This window comes from Nerophis ophidion, linkage group LG10, assembly GCF_033978795.1.
Source record: "Nerophis ophidion isolate RoL-2023_Sa linkage group LG10, RoL_Noph_v1.0, whole genome shotgun sequence".
Taxonomy (NCBI): Eukaryota; Metazoa; Chordata; class Actinopteri; order Syngnathiformes; family Syngnathidae; genus Nerophis; species Nerophis ophidion.
In genome coordinates, this window is record NC_084620.1 from 44,606,853 (window position 1) to 44,619,563 (window position 12,711).

General features: G+C 37.2%; 1 protein-coding gene across 1 annotated transcript in view; it reads right to left on the reverse strand.

Moving 5' to 3' along the window:
- Positions 1 to 12,696, reverse strand: part of elp5 (elongator acetyltransferase complex subunit 5) — a 21,453-nt gene extending 8,757 nt beyond the window's left edge. Inside the window, exons 1-3 of the mRNA XM_061913881.1 lie at positions 12,405 to 12,696; positions 12,267 to 12,324; positions 8,086 to 8,166 (exon numbers count right to left, since the gene is read on the reverse strand). Coding sequence (XP_061769865.1) covers positions 8,086 to 8,166; positions 12,267 to 12,324; positions 12,405 to 12,477 — 212 coding nt within the window. The 5' untranslated portion in view covers positions 12,478 to 12,696. The remainder of the gene's footprint in view (positions 1 to 8,085; positions 8,167 to 12,266; positions 12,325 to 12,404) is intronic.
- Between the last annotated feature and the right edge of the window lie 15 nt (positions 12,697 to 12,711).

A 12,711-nucleotide genomic window follows, 5' to 3' on the forward strand; every position in this document is an offset into this window, starting at 1 on the left:
TAAAACATACAACTAAAAAGGTGTATATCAATCAACATTTTTATGAGACAAAGTTTGTCTATGACGAGAAAAACGTTACAGGAATAGAGTAGTAACAACAATAATAATAATAATTAGGGATGGGAAAATTAACCGTTTTGCATTGAACCGCTGACATGCAAAATTCGACCAAGATCCGGACCATAGGGCACACCGGATTATAAGACGCACTGCCGATGAATGGTCTATTTTAAAAAAAAAATATTTTTTCATATATAAGGCGCACCGGAATAAAGGGCGCATTAAAAGAGTCGGATTATTAAAAAAAAATTCTAAACGTAAAACACTTCCTTGTGGTCTACATAACATGTAATGGTGGTTCTTCGGTCAAAATGTTGCATAGATGATGTTTTACAGATCATCTTCAAGCCGCTTTCTGACAGTCACTTCAGGATGAGCCGTTTTGTGGGCCGTCTTGTTTACTTGGGTCACATTCGACAGCGTCTTCTCCCCGTCATCTTTGTTGTAGTGGTGTAGCGTGCAAGGACGACAGTGGAAGAAGTGTCAAAAGATGGAGCTAATCTGTTTTAATGACGTTCAGACTTTACTCAAATCAATAACGGAGCAGCATCTCCTCATCCGGAAACAACAACACCGGAAATGTGTCCCATGAAAAAACGTCCAACCGGAACTCTCTAATAACTAAAGTTATTTGAGTGAATAATGTAAACTAATTACGCAGGTATGTTTTAGCGCTTTCATGGCAAGTTTACTGACAGATATAAGTAAGAACTTTACACTACTTTATATTACAAATGGCAACAGAGTAGGATGAATGTCTCATAACAAGAAGAGAGAAAAGGAAAAACCTTATCGACTACGGCGTCGGCACGGACTGCAATTTTTCAGGATTTATGCAGATCCCAAATACAAATCAGCAGGCACTATAAGGTAAGAAAAGTTTATTTTGCATAATATTGCGAAACAAAACGCCAGATATGTTTTACCTAATACACAGAATTATACTATATATAAAATTAATCCGTATATTAGACGCACCGGGCAATGATGCACAAGGTCGAGTTTTGAAGAAAACATTTTTTTTAAGTGCGCCATATAGTCCGGAAAATACGGTATATTAACCAAAAATACAAATACACAACTAACCTTATAACTAATTCAAAACGACGACATGTAATCTGCGTTAACAAGGCAGATTTGAATTGTGATGCATCATGATCAAGATGTGAATCGTATCCAATCAAAGTTCCAATTGATGAAAATATGTATCTGAACCTTGCTTTAGAACTGCAACTAACAACTATTTTGAGAGTCGACTAGTCGACTTAATTCATCAACGAATCGGATTACAAAGCGTACACATATTAGTGGCTCTAATTTAGCTTTCAACTTTTAAATTCAGATGGAGTTGTCTTAAGGCATGTGCTTTCTGACAACCATGAAGACTAATTAATTCATAAATATGTCTTTATACAGTAACTGGGCTGTTTACATTTTTTTTTTATAATTATTGAACTTTTTTCCATTTAAAAAGGAAGGACAGGAAAAGTGTGAAAAAGAAATAATATATGATTTCTTCATGTAAAAAAAATAATAGCAGCAATACAAACAACAACCAAACACCAAAATTAACTTTCTAACAAGCATTTTGTAATGATGCTGCACACCGGCATATTATTGATTTACTATTGGCATTTTTAGGATTCTAATGGACTCAGTGTGTAGAAATGGTATCACTGATTAATTCTTAACATTTAAACTATCTAATAGATTTTAGGTTTAATCTTTTATGACATCAGCGCCTAATGTGTGTGTGAGATTGACGTTGGTTATTGTGCCTTTCTTCATTGCACTGCAAATTGACGCTGTTTACATCTCAACTTCATGACAAAAAATTACTTGAATTTGTTTATACAAAATTTAGTTGGCAGGCTTTGGCTAAAATGAATTATTTTTCACACACTTCTTTCACTAGCTTGCAAGATAACAAGCTAACTATTTTATTGAGTGGAGATCACTTCCTCCAGAGGTCCGACGTTACCCCAATTTAAATTCTCCCGAATAACAGATGTAGTGTCATAAAAACAAGATCTGCTTTGCCAAATGAGCAAGGTATTCCAAGTCTTTGACAAGAATAGGAGGAACTGTTCTCACACTTCACATGCATTTGGGGTGCGAGTGGAGGCACTGATTTGAATCCCTCTGGAAAAACACAAGTGATGACGTCTCAACTATTGTCGACAGGTGAAGTTGTTGGCGCCAAATGTTGTTCTCCATATTTGTCGTCGATGAATCGTTGTGCCCCATTGTTGCTTTTGTATCAAGATATACAGTGGTACCTCAATTGACCTCAACCTACAAGTATATCTCTCTGCCTTTTGTTATACTTTAAGATGCGAGCATTAATTTGAGTCACGAAAATGATGCGTTATTCCTACTGTTTACTACTGCAGTATCTTGTAACAGACATTTTTGTTTGAGGTAATATATGCTGACAACTGTCCTTTTGTTCATATCTTTAATTGTGTTTACTAGAGGTGTAACAGTACAGGTAACCCACACTACGGTACGAACCTGGTTTCAGGGCCATGATTTTGCTTCTTTTTCGGTACGTTTTGTGGGGTAAAGAGAACCACTTTTTTTTCCTCTCAAAGTTATTTTGTTTGTCATCAAAAAGTGCATTCTGGAGTAAACAAAGTATCAGTGGTGTACAGAATACTACAAGACTTTTGTTTCATTTACGTAACACTTTCAAATGGAACATTTTTATATGTATTCTTTAATGACTTGTATACGTCAGTGCTTCTGGTATCGATTTATATCAGCTGGAATGTTGTGTTGCGGTAAAAGTCAAGTAAAAATTAGATGGCTGGTGGCAGCAAAACCAAGCAAACCTGACAAAAAAAGGCTGCCAGGACCGGGACGAAAGTCTCGTCAGCATGGGGGCGTGGTAAGGAGAGCTTCATTTGCCTCCTACAACGCCGCCTCTCAAAATTAACCCTTTCTTGGAGGCAGCCCCAAAAAAATTTCAGCATTCTGACGAGTTTGATTATGGCTGAATCCTTCAATTTTTTCATAATCAGAGAAACTGCAAAAATTAATCCAAATTTAACTATTTCAAAAAGAAAAAGTTATAGCTAAATAAAACATTCAGAAATCTGAAAGTATCACCGTTGCGCAGACAGTACCTGTGGGATGTCAATGCATATTATTTTTAAATTATGTAATTTACAGAAAATGGTTTTATCCTTACATAAACATGTGAAATTTAGTCATTATTCAACTTACTGTGTTTTTATAATAAATCAATCCAGGCTAAATTCAAATAATCCCAGTTTGTAGGACATACATGTAAATTATTTACAATATTTTTAATAATGTTGATGTCATGACATCAGATTAACTGCCAGATACATAAATAAAAAGTTAAAACATATAGTAGTACCATAGGTCAGTGGTTCTCAACCTTTTTTTCAGTGATGTACCCCCTAATCAGAGCAAAGCATTTTTGGTTAAAAAAAAGAGGTAAAGAAGTAAACTACAACACTGTCATCAGTTTCTGATTTATTAAATTGTATAACAGTGCAAAATATTGCTCATTTGTAGTGGTCTTTCTTGAACTATTTGGAAAAAAAGATACAAAAATAACTAAAAACGTGTTGAAAAATAAACAAGTGATTCAATTACAAACCCTGTTTCCTTATGAGTTGGGAAACTGTTAAATGTAAATATAAACGAAATGCAATGATTTGCAAATCATTTTCAGCTCATATTCAGTTGAATATGCTACAACGACAACATATTTGATGTTCAAACTGATAAACGATTTTTTTGTTGCAAATAATCATTAACTTTAGAATTTGATGCCAGCAACACGTGACAAAGAAGTTGGGAAAGGTGGCAATAAATACTGATAAAGTTGAGAAATTCTCATCAAACACTTATTTGGAACATCCCACATGTGTGCATGCTAATTGGGAACAGGTGGGTGCCATGATTGGGTACAAAAGCAGCTTCCATGAAATGCTAAGTAATTCACAAACAAGGATGGGGCGAGCTGTCGCATTTTACACTTCATAATGCGCCACACATTTTCGATGGGAGACAGGTCTGGACTGCAGGCGAACCAGGAAAGTACCCGCACTCTTTCACTACGAAATCACGCTGTTGTAACACTTGGCTTGGCATTGTCTTGCTGAAATAAGCAGGGGCGTCCATGATAACGTTGCTTGGATGACAACATATGTTGCTCCAAAACCTATATGGACCTTTCAGCATTAATGGTGCCTTCACAGATGTGTAAGTTACCCATGCCTTGGGCACTAATACACCCCCATACCATCACAGATGCTGGCTTTTGAACTTTGCACCTATAACAATCCGAATGGTTATTTTCCTCTTTGTTCTGGAGGACACCACGTCCTCTGTTTCCAAATATAATTTGAAATGTGGACTTGTCAGACCACAGAACACTTTTCCACTTTGCATCAGTCCATCTGAGATGAGCTCAGGCCCAGCCAAGCCAGCGGCATTCCTTGGTGTTGTTGATAAATGGGTTTGGCTTTGCATAGTAGAGTTTTAACTTGCACTTACAGATGTAGCGACCAACTGTAGTTACTGACAGTGGTTTTATGAAGTGTTCCTGAACCCATGTGGTGATATCCTTTATACACTGATGTCGGTTTTTGATGCAGTACCGCCTGAGGGGTCAAAAGTCCATAATATCATCGCTTACGTGCAGTGATTTCTCCAGATTCTCTGAACATTTTGATGATTTTACGGACCGTAGATGGTAAAATCCCCAAATTCCTTGCAATGGCTCATTAAGAAATGTTGTTCTAAAACTGTTGGACAATTTGCTTACAAAGTAGTGAGCCTCGCCCCATCCTTATTTGTGAATTACTTAGCATTTCATGGAAGCTGCATTTATACCCAATCATGGCACCCGAATGTTCCCAATTAGCCTGCACACCTGTGGGATGTTCCATATAAGTGTTTGATGAGCATTCCTTAACTTTATCAGTATTTATTGCCACCTTTCCCAACTTCTTTGTCACGTGTTGCTGGCATCAAATTCCAAAGTTAATGATTATTTGCAAAAAAAAAAGGTTTATCAGTTTGAACATCAAATATGTTGTCTTTTATTCAACTGAATATGAGTTGAAAATGATTTGCAAATCATTGTATTTACATCTAACACATTTTCCCAACTCATACGGAAACGGGGTTTGTATAAATAAAAATGTTCTACACATAGAAATAATCATCACCCTAAAGTGCCGTCTTTGGGGATTGTAATAGAGATCCATCTGGATTCATGAACTTAATTCTAAGCATCTCTTCACAAAAAATACATTTTCAATATTTTTGGAACATGTCCACAAAAAATCTAGCTGTCAACACTGAATATTGCATTGTTGTTTTTTACAGTTTATGAACTTACATTCATATATTGTTGAGGTATTATTCAATAAAAATATTTATAGAGGATTTTTGAATTGCTATTTTTAGAATATTAAAAAAAAAAATCTCACGTACCCCTTGGCGTACGCGTACCCCCATTTGAGAAGCACTGCCATAGGTTACCAACATAGATGTCTTCAAAACTATGATTTTTTAAAATTAAAATAGTGTTGCAATATTTTAACATCTGTGGAAATAACATAATTGTCCGAATATCAAAATTGAAAAAGACTAAAAAAAAAAAAATACCTGTGATTTTAAAATAGTATTATGTTAGTTACAAAAAAAGGGAGAGGAAATTATGCATTTACTACATTAGTTCAGTTTTAGCGCATATTTCCCTACTTACCAGCAAGAACACTGAGGAGACGTTTCAGTGATGAACACGGCAACTCCTTTCTTACATCCCAACATTACTGCAGCGTAAAGTGCAGTTTGCGTCATTTTCCCCTTTTCTTGGGCGGATATTTATTCCTGGATAGGCTTTGGAACATTTTTCACGGAATACCTGTAATTTTCTTTTTGGTTTAAGACTTGGTTGCGATTTTTCTACAGCTGATTCCAAAACCGTCCATCCGGTTGGGAACCATGAAAAATGTAATGGAACTATAAATAGCCTCTCGCGCAGCATACGGCTTCGCTCGACAGGAAGTTATCAGAGCAGTGCTGATTGTAATCGGTTCTTTCGCGATCTCACCAATAAACATTTTTTAAAGGATTTTTAAGTTAATAATTTTTAATGGAAAACCATACTTTTTACCACAGCAGCCGTGACCCGGAATGGATTATCAAAAACCATACTCATTAAGGGAAAAGCCGTAGTTGTTGGCAGGTATGAGACAGCAATGTGTACATGCAAGTGAGGTATGATCTTTGTACCTGGGATAGACATTAAAGAGTCTTTAAGTTGCTGGCGATCAGTGGATTTTAGCATTTCAAGGCACCAGCTTCTACTGTAGCTGGTGATTATTGAAGCTACCTGCCTGAAAAATGAGCAGTATCACGAGTCCGCAAGATTATCGTATTGCAGTTATCAACATTGTTTTTATAAAAATGTTGATTTCAAAACGGTAATACTAACTGTTGGGAGTTCTAACGCGGTTAAAGGGGAACATTATCACCAGATCTATGTAAGCGTCAATATATACCTTGATGGTGCAGAAAAAAGACCATCCATTTTTTTAACCGATTTCCGAACTCTAAATGGGTGAATTTTGGCGAATTAAACGCCTTTCTGTTTATCGCGCTGGAGGCGATGACGTCAGAATGTGACGTCGTCGAGGTAACACACCCACCATTTTCATTTTCAACACATTACAAACACCGGGTCTCAGCTCTGTTATTTTCCGTTTTTTTGACTATTTTTTGGAAGCTTGGAGACATCATGCCTCGACGGTGTGTTGTCGGAGGGTGTAACAACACTAACAGGGAGGGATTCAAGTTGCACCACTGGCCCGAAGATGCGACAGTGTCTGCCGCCAGACCCCCATTCAATGTGCCAAAGTGTCTCTACATTTGACCGGCGATGCTAAGGCAGACATGGCACAGAGATGTATGGATAACCTGCAAATGCATTTGCAACGATAGTCAACGAAATCACAAAGGTGAGTTTTGTTGATGTTGACTGCCAGCTAATCGATGCTAACATGCTACGCTAATCGATGCTAACATGCTATTTACCGGCGGTGCTAAAGCAGACATGGAACAGAGATGTATAGATAACCTGTAGATGCATTTGCAAATATATTACGTTTCCTTCCATCCACATTTAATGCGAAAAAAACACTTACCAATCGACGGATTTAAGTTGCTCCAGTGTCAAAAGATGCGAAAGTCCTGATCGTTTGGTCCGCACATTTTACCGGCGATGCTAACGCAGCTATTCGGCCATGCTATGGCTATGAATAGCGTCAATAGCTATTCGCTCAATAGCTTCAGTTTCTTCTTCAATATTTTCATACTCCAACCATCTGTTTCAATACATGCGTAATCTGTTGAATCGCTTAAATCGCTGAAATCCGAGTTTGAATCCGAGCTAATGTCACTATATCTTGCTGTGGTATTCCCATTGTTTGTTTACATTGGCAGCACTGTGTGATGTCACAGGTAAATGGCCAGTGCCTTCGCAGAGAGCCGAAAATAAGGCACTTTAAAGCTTTATTTAGGGATATTCCGAGACCGGTAAAATTAAAAAAATTAAAAAAAATTAAAAAAAATACAACAAGCCACTGGGAACTGATTTTTATTGTTTTTAACCCTTTTGAAATTGTGATAATGTTCCCCTTTAAATAATACTGGTAACCATTACATCCCTAGTCTGTTCGCTCTTGTTACGTCTAAACTACACAAAGTTGAAGCTAATTGACCAGTACATTCTCTTTATTTCTAATTGCAAATCGATAAGAGCACCAAATCGTTAAGCAGAATAAAAAATGGAATCGGAAAAATCTTAAATATATTCCCAGCCCGAGAGAATAATGTCAATGTTACAGTGAATTCAATACTTTTAGAAAAATTCAATCCTAATATTAAAAAAAGTATATATATGCAAGTACAGTCATACTATTTTGATATAAAAATCTTGACTTCACAGAAATAAAACATTTTTTAATAAGGAAATACCTTTCAAAGGGTAAATCTTTCAAGCCTTCTTTCATTTCATCTTCACTACTCTCAAAGCTGAGGACATGGACTACTTCATCCCTACAAAAAACAAAAACAAAGCATTCAATGACATACATACCAAATGTATACATACATTAATTAATATAGACTGTCAATAAATTGTATTCATAAGACGTCACGTCCGGCTCATTAAATATGCGAAGCACGAGTGGTGGTCAAGAGAGCGTCTGTTGTCAAAGCGTTCTGGGTAGCATTTTGCCTTTCTCGAAGAAAATGCCCTATGCTTGCGTTGTTTGAGTCTGTTGGAACCGTTCAAATCGCAAAAAAAATAATACAAGTATCTTCACAGTTCCTCAAAAAGTAATCAAGAAAGGCAAAAGAGTGCAAGATTTTATTTACAAAGGGAAGACGGGGAAACATACAAGTTTGCAGTGACTTCTTTGTTAAAGGTTTGCTTGATTTACTTTTAACGTTTAGTATTTCTCATTTAGGTATCGTCGTGATATTTTTGTATTTCATCTTGGTTCATAGTTCTTAAAATACATTTTTGCTACGAGTGCTTTGTAAACCACAAACTCAGCGAGTCTCAATAAAAAAAAGCAAATGTGAGCCAAACCTAGAGTTTTACCAAAGCCAGCAATCATTAAGAAAACTTTTAGCACACACATAACTTTAAGATCCATAGTTACATTTTGATAAAAACAGGGAAAATCATGTGTACTCATAACGACACATGCAACAACAAGGCTCATGGCCGAAACTTAGTTACAGTGATTTGTGGTCATTTCTCCGCCTTAACTTTATGAGTGGTTAACATAAAGGGAAAATGGAAAACAGTGAACCAAGGTTATCGAGTGCTACCCGCAGTTTATTTACACTCGGCATCGCAAGTTGAATCATAAAAGTAAAACCTTACCTGAGCAAAAATTATGTAAGATTCATCCGGGAGAATATTGATACCGATTTCTAAGTTTTCATCTATTTTGCCGTGTTGAATGACATCTGTAGCACCAGATAGTTCGACATGTCTGGGAACGCGTTTGACGGATAATCATTGATATCACTCGACAAATCTTTTTTGGATATACATATAGGGATCTATTCTATTGGATAGTTGGATTATTTTGCTCCTATCTGCTTTTAGCCATAAGATCTCGGCACCTTGCGTACTCAGTTCGCAAACAGTTTCCGGCATGGTGGCCATACTGGTTTGGTTTAACCTTTATTCACCGAAAGTAAATGGGTCAGAAAAAGTCACGTGACTGAATAAAACCTATATAAAAGTCTCAGGCAGCATGACTACTTTGGATTAAGGAGTATAAAGGTGACTAAGCGGGTGTTATTAAATACATAGATGGCTCTTGTAAGGTTAAAAACCAAGTTAAGAAGGCTGTAAAGACGTTTTAATGTTCTAGCTAAGAAAATATTGATCATTCCTTTTTGGCGCAAATTAATTTACCACGATCCGGCCCAGAACTAATAAACAGTGATAAACTAATTACTTTACTTATTCCATTTAATGAGACACAAACACGTTTTCTATTTAGACCAGGGGTGTCAAACGTACGGTCCGAGGGCCGGTACAGGCCCGCAAACAAGTTTTATCCGGCGAGTATAAAAATGAACCTGAAATTTTTAAATGAAAGAAACAGCTGTTCTAAATGTGTCCACTGGATGTCGCAATAGCAATTATTTGTATCTTTGTAGATTGAGCTACATGCGTACAAAATAAACTACATGATGTTTTAGTACATCAGTCGAGGAAAATTATCCAACTACATAAATAACATCCTGTAATTTGAATTTGATATAATTTTATTATTTTAATGGATAGAAAATTAACACCAATGAGTTGACTGATGAACATTATCACATAATGTATTCAGAAAATATAAATAACGACTAATAAAGTATATATATACTAATAGGGCTGGGCGATCTATATACATATACTCGAAATATCGCAGGTTTGTTTCTGTGCGATATAGAAAATGACTATCGTGATAGTCGAGTAGACATTCTCACGCAGTTGCTTTTAGCACTCTTGTTTCTCCTTCTCACAGAGACTTAAACAAGCACACCTTCTTACGTACGACACGTGTGCAACGTCACACGCTCCCACAGGCAGGTAGCGACATGTGATGCTAACGGTGAGGTGAGGGTGGTAATACGAGAGAAAGACTGTGCGAATCTGGTAACAAATGGAGAAAGAATGAATTACCAAGAAAAAGATTCATTGTCCGGCGGTGGTGTGGCTTCCAGCGGGAATATGTTCAACATTTATGCGGCAAAAGTGTTGCTACAAAAAGTAGCATCATTTGAAAAGCCACCCGCTAGAGGATGAGGAGTGCTTGAAACTGTGCGTGTCAACATCTCCGGCCGGTGCCACACCAACAAAATGCAACAGCAACTATTTCCAGATCCACACCGTATGAAAAAAAAAAAGTCAACAACAGAAGGAGATAATGTCCGCAGGAACCTATTATGCAGCTAATTTTTATTTGACAGTGATTGGAATATCTTGTGTGACATCTTGCACAAAAGTGCACTCTATTTGTTTTTAACTATTGTAGTGGCGTTCTGTACAAAAATAACACTTTAATTTAGTGTTGTTTTGATATGTCATCTTGGTGACATAATTCACAAAAATGCACATTTAGCTTGTTTTAAAATGTCTCTGACAATCTTGCACTTTCTGTTTTGGAAATGACATGAATGTCTGTGCCACTGCTTAATAGCTGTTTAATAAATACAGTATTGGTAAACTGACTTAGTTGTGATTTCCCTCTCTGCATAAAAGTTTAAAATCAGCATATATGAATGCAGTATGAACAATAATATTTTAATGTAGACACATACAATCATCATACTGCTGTGATTATATGCATCAAGTATACTTGCCAACCTTGAGACCTCCGATTTCGGGAGGTGGGGGCGTGGCGGAGGCGTGGCTGGGGGCGTGGTTGGCACGGGGGGCGTGGTTGAGAGAGTATAAATCACCAACTCGAGTATTTCATATTTCATATATATATATACACACATATATATATATATATATGTATAAAATACTTGACTTTCAGTGAATTCTAGCTAATATTTTATTATATATATAAATACAATAAATAGTTTAATTTCAGACGGCACCTATCAAATACACAGTAATAAAAACACAGTTGTTCTACTAACTGTACTGTGCTTGTTGGTTACTAAAATAAAACCAACAACACTTACCTTTCACTATTTGAATAACCTTTGTTCTGCCATTTGCGTACTGTCGCGAGTCACTTGCCGTCAGGTGCGCAACACCACATAAATCGTTGGCCATTCGAAAAGCAACCCCATAACGCTATAGCCAACGTTAACCAGGAGATGGCGACAGACAACATGGAATCACACTATTACAGACGGCGTAGCCATGGCTGTAACTTCCTCGTTCTACTGCTTCGTGTGTGCAGTTTTTTATTAAAATCCGTTGATGTTGTAACGTGATTGGGCAGGCAAGCAGTTCATATAGTAGGAAAGCGGGCGTGAAAACAGGCTGTCTCCACTCAGGTCCGCAAGGAGCTGCAGGGGGCGTGGCCTCCAGCTCCGCTGAATTTCGGGGGATTTTCGGGAAAAAAATTCTTCCGGGAGGTTTTCGGGAGAGGCGCTGAATTTCGGGAGTCTCCTGGAAAATCCAGGAGGGTTGGCAAGTATGGCATCAAGTGTTCATTAAAGGCTAAGGCAAAATATTGAGATATATATTGTGTATCATGACATGGCTTAAAAATATTGAGATATTAATAAAAGGCCATATCACCCAGCCCTATATACTAATAACCGCAACCGGTATTTGTAACAAAAAAAAACCAACATTATTTTTACTATTTCAGAATTTGCTTGATCTATTTTTAAACAAATAAAACAATCTGCAGTTGTCTTTATTTTTAAGTTATCGGGCTGTGATCTTACCAGTCCGGGCCACTTGGGAGTGGATTTTTCTCCATGTGGCACCCGATGTAAAATGAGTTTGACAACCCTGATATAGACGTACAATGAGTTAAACACCCCTGATATAGACATTGTGTCGTATTGACCGATTATTTCTTTGTCAGCGAGCACATTTACAAAAATGTGGGAGGAATCAAGTGTCGCCCACCCACACAAATGCAGTATATAGAACTACATTCCACACAAACCTGATCGCAGCCTTGATGAAGCTCCATAGAAGCCGCCGTCCTGAACAACTGCAGGAATCTTTAAAGTACAATGTTGTTTTTATTTCCCTTTCTTGTCGTTTATTGAAACAACAACAGTTTAAATTGCATTTCCAATACCTTGTATTAAAAGCAACCACCCGGCGTCTGTTCCATGTATTAATTCATGCAACATGGTGCTAGCAATTAACATACGATTATTCTTTCCTTTTACTTCCTAAACACGGCGAACTGCGTCAGATTGTTCAATACTTATCTTTATCTCACTTGACGCATGTCATTAATCATCCCAAACAAATGTAATTTCTTGCCAAAAAGCAACATCCAGCATTTAGCTTTATGGCGAGGCGAAGCTCGGGTTGTCAATGCCGAGTCCATTCCCCAGCGTTTGAACTTCAAGGGAAATGTAGTCCTTTCGTGTGGAGTC